Source organism: Nestor notabilis, unplaced genomic scaffold (genome assembly GCF_000696875.1).
Source record: "Nestor notabilis isolate BGI_N333 unplaced genomic scaffold, ASM69687v1 scaffold10546, whole genome shotgun sequence".
NCBI classification, from domain to species: domain Eukaryota; kingdom Metazoa; phylum Chordata; class Aves; order Psittaciformes; family Psittacidae; genus Nestor; species Nestor notabilis.
In genome coordinates, this window is record NW_009931522.1 from 1,971 (window position 1) to 11,884 (window position 9,914).

General features: G+C 43.6%; 1 protein-coding gene across 1 annotated transcript in view; it reads left to right on the forward strand.

Moving 5' to 3' along the window:
* Positions 1–9,553, forward strand: part of PNLDC1 (poly(A)-specific ribonuclease (PARN)-like domain containing 1) — an 11,246-nt gene extending 1,693 nt beyond the window's left edge. Inside the window, 15 exon segments of the mRNA XM_010015951.1 lie at positions 1–80; positions 804–892; positions 1,186–1,286; positions 2,426–2,505; positions 3,486–3,623; positions 4,444–4,513; positions 4,770–4,855; positions 5,074–5,129; positions 6,168–6,235; positions 7,069–7,122; positions 7,330–7,372; positions 7,947–8,046; positions 8,482–8,657; positions 8,822–8,920; positions 9,481–9,553. The exon segment at positions 1–80 is cut by the window's left edge and continues 28 nt beyond it. Coding sequence (XP_010014253.1) covers positions 1–80; positions 804–892; positions 1,186–1,286; positions 2,426–2,505; positions 3,486–3,623; positions 4,444–4,513; positions 4,770–4,855; positions 5,074–5,129; positions 6,168–6,235; positions 7,069–7,122; positions 7,330–7,372; positions 7,947–8,046; positions 8,482–8,657; positions 8,822–8,920; positions 9,481–9,553 — 1,313 coding nt within the window.
* Positions 9,554–9,914: the final 361 nt, after the last annotated feature.

Here is a 9,914-nt window from a genome sequence, read left to right on the forward strand (position 1 = left end):
GGGGGTTTACGGATGTCGAATTTGCCCTCTCTGCATCTAGCATTCAGTTCCTGTCTCATTATGGCTTTGACTATAATAAGGTATGTAATGACTATATAAGTTATATATGACTATAATAAGGTGTGTAATCTCTCTGCTAGAAATCTAGAGCAGAGGATGTCTGTGCAATTACAGGAGAAATTAGGATTAATGTTGCTAAATGCTACATTTCTGGGGTAAATGGCATCTTGCTAAAGTATGAATGCATCAGTAGGCTCATTATCAACAGGGAGAGTGAGCGCTGTTTTTTCTGAACTGCCATAGAGGCAATAACCTTATCTTTGTTCAGGCTAAGACATTTCCCTATCTCAAAAATAGAAAACCTGTCTCTGGTGAGCTGAGGAGTTACTAACCATACCTCAGGGGAGGGTTCACTAGCAGTGAAAGTAGGGAAGTCTTGGTTTATTGCCACATTTCCTATAAAATTCAGACTGTGCCATCACATAACAGCACTGATTAGGAAGTATTGTGGTACTTCAACACTTGGAGTATCTTGTTAAAGGAAAGGTAAAAGCAGAGCAAAAAAGAATGATTACAGTTGACAAAAATCCTTTCCTCAATACATAAACATGTGTTCCTTTATATAAGAATGGGTCTTGGATTACCTATAGTTTCTGTATTTGGAGAGGATATTCTGAGAATGAGGAACACCTGCATCATCCAAGTGTATGCCAGTTTTGGACCTGGCTCACCTGCTATTCTCTAATTTACTACAAGAAAGTCCAGGGAGAATAACCAACCTGGCATTTTTACCCCCACTTCAGTTCCTTAAAGATGGAATCCCATACATGAATGAGGCACAAGAGAAGATCCTTCACCAGCGTCTCTTAGAGGGTAGCAGGAAAGTGAGCAGGTGAGTGCTACTCAGAGAGGTGGCTCCTCAGTACTGACTGTGTTGACAGTTCACCTTCACTCAAATAACATTTTGTAGAAATACTAAAGGCTATTTGTCCAAATGCCTCACTGCTAGCTGTTCCAGTGTCCTGTGGTCTCTCTGAAGGAAAGTTGAGATCACAGGACACAGGCTGGAGAATCTGGGTGACTGTTGGGAAGTGATGCTTTTGCATTGCCATGGCAAGGCACAAGGCTCCATCTGTAAAGAGCTTTTTCTCACACTATGCCTCTTTCCTCCTGGTCCTGCTTTAGTGCTCTGGACAGGGATGTGCTGAAGAAAGCTATTGATGAAGTGACGTGTTGGGTAGCTGCAGCAGAGGAAGAAGAGACTATGATTCTGCAGGATCTGAGTGGTATGACACAGGGTGCCTGCCTTAGGCACCTGTGGGCTCTGAGTGGCTTCATCACTTCTCCCGAACCCCTGGGGCTGCTGCTGTCTTTTGCTGCCTGTTCTGTTAAACTGCTCTGTTGAGAGGGAAAGCACCAGTTCCCAGCCTGCCTTTACATCTATTGTGCCCCTGTCTACACCTCAGTTCCTGTCAGGCACTCATCTCTGGGCTCTGCTTTTCTGCTCCATTGGGGCAGTTGTTCTTCCTGTAGTGGCAGTGGATTTCTAGGTGCTTGGAGCATGCTTTGTGGTAACTGACTTCCATTTTGTGCTTCTTCAGAGCAGCAACTGGAGAATCTGTAGTTGCTCTGAATCAGGACAACTTTTGACTTGTTTTAAATCCTGGATGATCTGGTTTTTGTTTGCTTTTCTAGTCTTGGAGGAGGGAAAGGTTGGTCTCCTTTCAGTGTTTGTTCCCCCTCGTGGAGCAACAGGAGCCTCATGGTGAAATATATATGCCAGTGGGGATAAACAGGCTACTTACCCCGTGTTAGCTTTTGGGAGCATTATAGCAGAGCTAAGGAATTTCTGTGGTATTTTGGACGAGTTGAGGGACAGGGAATTATAGCAGAGAATAGTTTGAAGGTTTGCTCATAGAAACCAAATCTTAATCCTCTAGGTGAGGGAGTAAAATACAGAAAAAGTTAGGGAGGACAAAGTATTCAAGGCTTTGTCTGTTGATGCTTTTTTGCAGAGTTTGAAATGCAGGGTGTGAGGAGTGTGCTGGGTTTTGTATCTGCTATGTCAGCTGTAGCAGACAGGATACTGATACTTTTAATAGTGCCTGGCAATGGTGAGCACCTGTGACAAGACATGTATTTAAGTAAGCAGTGGGACTGATTAAGGTGTCTTTTTGAATGCTGTTCGAAAGAGTCCTGGATTAGTTCCTTATCAGCTGTGGCTGGGGGGAGGAGAAATGCATCGATACCTCTTGTGTGCTTGACTTCTGTTGTTCTGAAACCTTCCAAAACCACAGTCAGTCTTTCAGAGTGGTAGCCTTTCTCCCTCTTGTTTTCAGTTAGTCATGTCCTTTCCTGTGTGTCCTAACTAAAGCTTATTTGACTGAAATTCTCACTGTGCACTTTTGTTTTCCTTTGGTTTTAGGCTATCAGATGCTTGAAGTTCAGTTGGTTCTGAGACAGGCTCTCCAAAATGTTTGGACGCAGCCTCTTGGAATCAAGAAGGTGAGATGGAAATGTGTGTGGACCTTCTGGAAAGATGGTTTCTATCTAGGCTGATAGGACTGGCATTCTTGCAGGGACTCTGAAATGTTGTTTGTACTTTTAATGATAAGGTCCAGGAGGAGGAGAAAACAATGACTAAGGAATGTCTGGGAAGTGTTGATTGTGGGATCCCAAGAAAAGGGATCCAGAAAACACTAACTTTGGTATCTGTTTGTCCTCTAGCCACAAAATACCTTGAGCTGGAAGTACTTGTGCTTGAGTCATTCCTGGAGGGACCCTCTCTGTGTCTCCAGACTTTGTTAGATCTCTCCTTCGATACCTCCACAAGAATGTGCAGGGTTTAGCCTTTTATAGTGGTTTTCCTTTGCTGCCTTCTGCCGTGTAGTTGCTTTGAAGACTTTTACTGTCCATTGCATGGCTTGCTGTTTTGCTATTTGCTATTGCTATTTAAGTTTGGTGCAATATTTTCTCAATTAAACCTATGGCTGTGGACTTCTCAAAATATGGTGTGAATATGATACCAGGCAGTTGCTTACAATAATATTATCTTGGTTTGATAACCAGTGTCAGCAGAGTGACTGATTTACTCAGCCTTCTCGCCTGAATCACAGCCTTTGGGGACTTCGTGTGATTGCTCTTTGTTTCTGTTTTTTGTGCCATGAACTTTCCACATTGGTGTCAAGTAAATTGGATTTTATTAATCTGTGCTCCAGAAAAAACTGTGGTAGGAACCATCCTCTTAATGAGGAGCATTAATAAGACACCCTTAGAGCAGGTCTCTTTTTGTTGCTGGAGCACTTCCATATGATTTCCATATGGAAAAGAAGTGGGACAGTTCTGAGGTCCCGGGGGATGCATTGTTTCTTCATCCACCGTAGCCTGGAAGCTGAACTTGTCCTCAGCATTGCTGAACACCAGTAAGCAGTGTACCTGCAACTAGCTGACACTAGGCTGAGATACCCAGTGGCTACTCTTTTCAGGTAATGGTGAAAAAAGTGAGTCCACAGCGTCGTCACCTTCTGGAGAACTCTCCTTATGACTGGTGCCAGAAGGAGCTCATTCTCCTGTCTGCTCGGGGCTTCACCAACCTTTTCCAGATACTTGTTCAAGCCAAGAAGGTAAAATGCTTTACCCCTACTCTCACTTAACAGATGTAGAGGGATGATAAAAGATAAAGTAGTAATTTGTATTAAATGGCTGGAGTCATTCAGTGTGATCATTCTCTTGTCAGTAAAACTGAGATGAATTCTTGGATTGCGGTCATGTTTAGCAAAAATGACTGTTAAACACTACATCTTACAGGCCAGGTCCCACTCCCAGAGCATTCTCAGAATTATGGATCCAAATACTAGATTTCCCTGTGCTGCTTTTCTACTACTCCTGCAAACCAAGTGCAGCCAGGGTAGAGGGAGCCAGAACCCATTCTGCAATGTGTTTCTTGCTTCACTTGGGAAAATGCAGGAGTCTGCAATGTTGAAAACCCTTGTGTTACACAGCATGAGTCACCATCGAAGAAACCTGAGCAGATTCTTGCCTTTTGGGCAAGCGTGTAACCAATCAGTTTACTGGACCATGTGGACCGTTGGTATGATTACATGTAGAAATTCTTATGTATGGAGATTACTAAATGAATTTCAGCTTCAGGAGACTGTGGATGATGTGCATCGGCTGTCCCTGCCCTTGTGAGTGAGCCTATAAATCTGATTGATGGAAGATTTTACCAATGTTGAGCTCAACTGAGAATCTACCTAGCTCCTTACATCCACTGAAAATAGAATGGTGCTGAAAAAATACCCTCCTCAGAGTCTACAGGTCTGATCTCCTGAAAGCAGTAGTCCTGTGAGCACTGCAGCCTGCTGAGCGTGTCTAAAGGTGGTTATCTCTGAGCTCTCTTCAAAAATATGCTCCAATGAGCTGTTATGTTTGTTTTTCCTGTAGCCTCTGGTGGGACACAACATGCTCATGGACCTTATGCATCTTCATGACAAGTTCTACAAGCCCCTTCCAGGTAATGGTGCACATAGCTGCTGTCCCTAGGCTGCTGCCTTTGCAGTGGGGATGGGACAGTGAGCACAATGGTCACTCATCACCCCAGCCACCCACAGTGCTTAGCAAGCAGCAGCATTAGTTGCCTCTTCTGAGCTCTTAACTGCTGCAGTGGTGCACTGTTCCTCTGACTTCACCTCTCTTTCTTATTCATTTACAATACCATTGGCCTATCCCCACTTTTATGATGTTTTTCTCCACATGTGTTTTGCTTTCAGAAAGCTATGAGGAGTTTAAAAAGAACATTCACAACCTGTTTCCTGTCCTCATAGACACCAAGATTGTAACGAAATCCATACAGAGGGTGAGATGAAAAGGTCTTTTTGTTTGGAGTTCAAGCTTGTCTTTCACCCAGAAGAGAGGATATCTTTTCTTAGTGCCCTGTGGTTACAGAACCGTTCTTGGTTGCCCTGAGACATTCTGATTTTAGATCTCATTTAATGAGTTGGCAGTAACAGTAAATGAGCTCACTTACTATGAGGTCTGTCTTGATTAGTTTTCTAACATGTTCTTCTTTTATAGAAATGTCCATTTCCTCGGGGATCTAATCTTCTGGAGGTGTATGCAGCTTTGTGCAGGTAAGTGGTGGGCAGCCTTCAGCAATCCCTTTGTTTTCTTGGGAAAGATATTTCAAAGGCAGTAATTTCATATGTTCATACTTTCCCTCCTCCCAAATGTTTTTCAGCTGGTTTCTTGTCCTTCTCAATTTGAGAGCAAATTATTTGCTCATCTTTTCTTATAAAGTAATTGTGGGGTAAGTTATTTGTTCTAAGTCACTTCTCATATCATTGCACCATGACCTCATTGGTCACAAGTTTGCCTTGCAGACACCCTTACATACAGCTTTAGAGCTGTATGTTGCTTATGTCATGTTATGAAATGAATGAGTGAGTTTCAGTTCTCAGTGAAAATACACCCAAATTTCAAATGCTAGCTCCCAGGAAAGGGCTGCACTGAACTCAAGGCAGTAACTAACTACGATGTTCAAATGGAGCACAACAGCACATGCCATATCCCATGAGCTTAGCTACGATGTGGTAGAGTTCTCTAATTTCACCTGTTTACTCCTAAGAAGGAGATGTAAAATTAGTGCTTATGTAAGAAGTACTGTGATTCTGAGGTTTGTTTGTGGTTTGGTTTTGGTTTTTTTTTTTGGGGGGGGGGGTGTATTTGTTTTCAGACTGCAGATTCTCAGAGGTCTTATGCTTGCTTGTTCTTTCTTTTATTTCAGTCATTCCATGGGTATCTGTTTATTAATCTATCTTCCAGAGTTCTCCATTCAAATAGAACCATCTAGTTAATCCCTTTCCTTGGAGTTTTACATTGATTGTTTTGTTGTTTGATTTTTTTCAGTTCTGCTCACATGTTTTTCATGCAACTGCAGCAGTTCGATTGTGGGAAGAGGGTGAGGAAATGTTTAGGAGTTAGTTTTCAGGAAGAAAACTGATAGATATTATTCATCTAAGCATCTTTTAGCCTCTTCACAGGTGCTAACAAAGTTCTTTTTAGTCTTCAGTAGCTTTTCCTGAAATGAAGCCACAGCTCACTAGAGAGCACTAGCTTGTCTCTAACATACTGAGGAGAGAAAAATATCTTACATGTCCACTTGTCTTCAGCAGCAACCTAAATCCCAAGGATTCAACATGCCCTGAGATAGCTCTTGCAAGTGACTGCTCAAGATACGGTATGTTTTTAAGCAAGTATTCAAAATCAGGTAGCTAAAAAGGGGTTTGTTTTACAGTCCGGATATCCACATGCAAACCATGAGTGAGTGCCAGTATGTCTGCTGAGTTTGCACATACACATTTTTGTCCAGACCCAAAGCCTGGGCTCCCAAATGGTCTGCATGTCCCTGGCAGCTGCCAAGGGTAAAGCAGGCCAGGCTTACATGGTGCTGCTAGCACAAATGGCATTTACACTAAGCTGGGCTTGAACTGAGCCTGACTTGTGGCTGTGAAGCATCGATAGCCCTTGGAAGGGGCAAGGGGAGGTGGGAAACAGTGGTCCTAGAATGGACAGTAGTGGGAGCTAATGCGAGGGAAGTCCCAGAAAGTCGCAGGAGCTCGGTGGCTCATGTGCAGGGTTAGTGGTGCTGTGTGTGCAGGAGATTGTGCTCAGTACATGGTGCGATACCGCCTGCAAGGCAGGCATTTCTTGACTTCTCCTGGCATCACAGGGCCTCCTTGTGTTTTGAAATGCTTCCCATAGCATTGACAACATATGCAACGCAGTTTAGTTTAGATCTTCATAGAAGTTTCTAACGTGCATCTTGCTAAGCTTTTCAAGCATTCATGTAACTACTGCCCTTTTGTTGGTGTTGTTTTAAAATGCATGGTAGAAGCATAGACTTTCTACAGGCTGTAGAGGTCTCAAGGTAAGGCAGGAAACAGAGATGAGGGTGGGAGGACACAACTCCAAAACTGAACAGTGGGTCTTATGAATGTTAGGACTCTGCAGTGGGGCAGTTTCCACAGCGTGCTAAAGGTATTCCTTTTTGGTTTTGTTTGACACTTACAGCTGAGAAGAAATCTCCTCACGAGGCAGGCTATGACGCGTTTCTCTGTGGTTCAGGTAAAATGCCTCTTCAACACCTCTTCAGAGTTTGTGTTGGGACTCAGAAATACCTTTCCCGCTCTGCAGCTCCATTGCATGCTAAGAAATATTTGTTTATATATAGTCTGCTGCTCTTAGTAACTTAGCTGCACTTGAGTGTTTGCTTTCCATTTGTTACATTTCTCTAGCTTTGTTCTAATACCACCTCATTGTTCCTCCTCCTAGTTCTTCTGAAGTCAGCCCATTTGCTGCTGTGCAGATCCACAGAGTGAGTGATGTTTAAATGCTTACTGAAAATTGTGTTACATGGATGGGTCCTATGGGAAATAGTCGTCAGTTTGCTCTGGCTGACTTTTTGTTTTGCAGGCTGGCTTTCCTTTTGGATAAGAGAAAGTGTTACTGGAAATGTCACTGTCCTAATTAGATTTTTATTTTATATATCTGAAAGTAGTAGCTTTATGTCAAAGCTGACATTTTAAAAATTAAATCAGGGGCCATGCGGTGGCGCGGGGGTTGGGAAATGGCACTGGGACTGCTTTACCCTTGAACTGGCTGTCTTGAGTTCAGTTCACTTGGGTAAGGGTCAAATCATTTTCCATTAGTTTCCATTTTTGATATCTGTGTGATCCAGTGCCTTCAGTTAAGTTCGTAAGGGGCAACTTCTCAAATCCCTTCCCTTTCCTTGTACTTCACTTGCAGCTTTTTGACTTCTGTAGAGGATCCCAAGATCTGAAATACCTGTTTTGTCACTAGTTAAAGAGCTGCTTTGGGAGCGCTTGCTCCAAAGACTCTGTGCAGTGCTGAAGAGACAAAACTTTGTTCCATTTTGTTTTCTGATGTAGCGATGCAGTGGAGGCTGATCCCTCTTGCCCTCAGTATCTCGCTGTGTTAGCAGAGTATCTGAACAAAGTGAATTTCATCCGAGGTGGTGTTTCAAGCATTGTGCGTATGAATGGCAGGTCTGTGACCAGTCTGGGGGGAGCGTAGCTCAGTAGCCTGGTTGATGGCTTCATTAGGGGAGAAAAAATCCACCAGTACGAGGGCCGACTTTGGCAGCAGTTGTCATCGTACAAGTGACACAACCGACCTTTCAAAATGGCAAATGAGCTGAATTTCAGCTTTGTGAAATGTATTTATATTGTTATCCTGTAAGATGGCATTAGTCAGCTTACTCTGCTGATTCTCTGGTGACAGTTTGCTTTTATGGCTGATGTTTAAAAGAATCCTGGGACAAAAGAAACGTTGTCTTACAGCAGCAGCTGTGTTGTACAACCTCTCTTACTTATGTGCCACATTTTACATATTCCCTGTTTATATCAGTAGTGCTTCAGTAGTATTTCTGAACTCGGATATGTGTCAGTATTGTCCGTTTTCCAGAATTTTTCTGGGGAAGACACTCCCTGCCACCATCCCCCTCTCCTGGTCGTCCATGTCCGAGGCTCACTGGGGCTGAATGAAAGGCAGATTTACCAGGAGTTCAAAGCTCTTTGTAGCTTTGATGTCAGGCGGCTTTCAAAGAACCAGTTCCTTCTGCTCTCCAATAAATTTAAGCAGTAAGTGATGGGAAGTCTTATTTTGTCCCTTGGGCCTCTCTCATACAAACGTCCATCCCATCCTCCCTCTGTTGTGACAACTCTTTAAGAGATTCCTGTCCTGAGCTGTGGGATGTTATAAGCAGCCTGCAAGCCGCGGCTCATCACATCTGCTTTCATTGCAGAGTCAGGCTTGTTCTGCGAGATTATAAACATCATCCCCACCTGCGGATTTCCGTCTATCGCCACTGGAGGCACTCTCCGGGCGTGAGCTGCCTGCTGCAGTGAGTAACGGAGACCACCGGAACCGGGAGGGGAAAAGTATTTCTTTCGGGGTGCCTGGCCCTGTCACAGCAGCAGCCTGCACTCTTGCGCGATGTTCTTCCGCCAGCCTTCCAGGAGAACAAGGGGTTCAGGAGCAGGTTCGACTGCTGACTTGTGAGCTATCAGCCCTGGGCGACTGGACTTCTTCATCCAGATTAACTGGGGAATGTTACCCCATAGATAGCACAAAACTATGTATGCACTGTCATTACGGACAGAGGGTTATCTTAATGAGCTGTAGTTGTAGTGCTGGCTTTAATAAGCTTGAGGAGAGAGAGGTGGAGTCTCCCAGAGGTGGGATGGATGTGGTTTTTTTTCTACAGCAGAGTTGGTAATTCAATAGTAGTAGAGAGCTCCAGATTTAAAGTGTATCCCTCTCCTGAGGTAGTGACAGCAGTGCTCATGCAGGGTGAACTGCTGGCCTGACACAGTTTGGAAAACAATCTCAGTGCTTAGTAAGAACAAAACTAAGCCCTGAATACAAGAAGCCTGACAGCATTTTATTATTCTTGCCCTGTAGAGTCTCTGGTGTTGTGGCACTGTGGTCACTCTTGGCCTTTGTACTTGGAGGAGCTCCTCGCTGCTTGTTCTAAAGGACTGCCTTACAGATGAGACATGAGGAACATCTTGTGCTTGTCTATGGTTTGTTTTGTTTCACTTCAATAAATTATGATTAAAAAAAGCTATCAATGGTGGTTTTAATTGCTTTCCTGGAAATGTGTTTTCAAAGATGATGTGTTGGCTTCCAATTTGTGGTATTTTCTAATCTTTTCAAAGTATAGTCCCCCCTGAAGAGGGGAGAGATGCTTCTTTCAGTGCCTAATTTCCTTTGATCCTCTGTTGGTTCTTCACAGCTATTCATAACCCTGGTTTGTTCCCAATGCTTGTGCTGCTGCATAAAACATGTTTCAGATGAAGTTTGGGAAGTTATAAAATGAAAGAGGCTATTTTAGC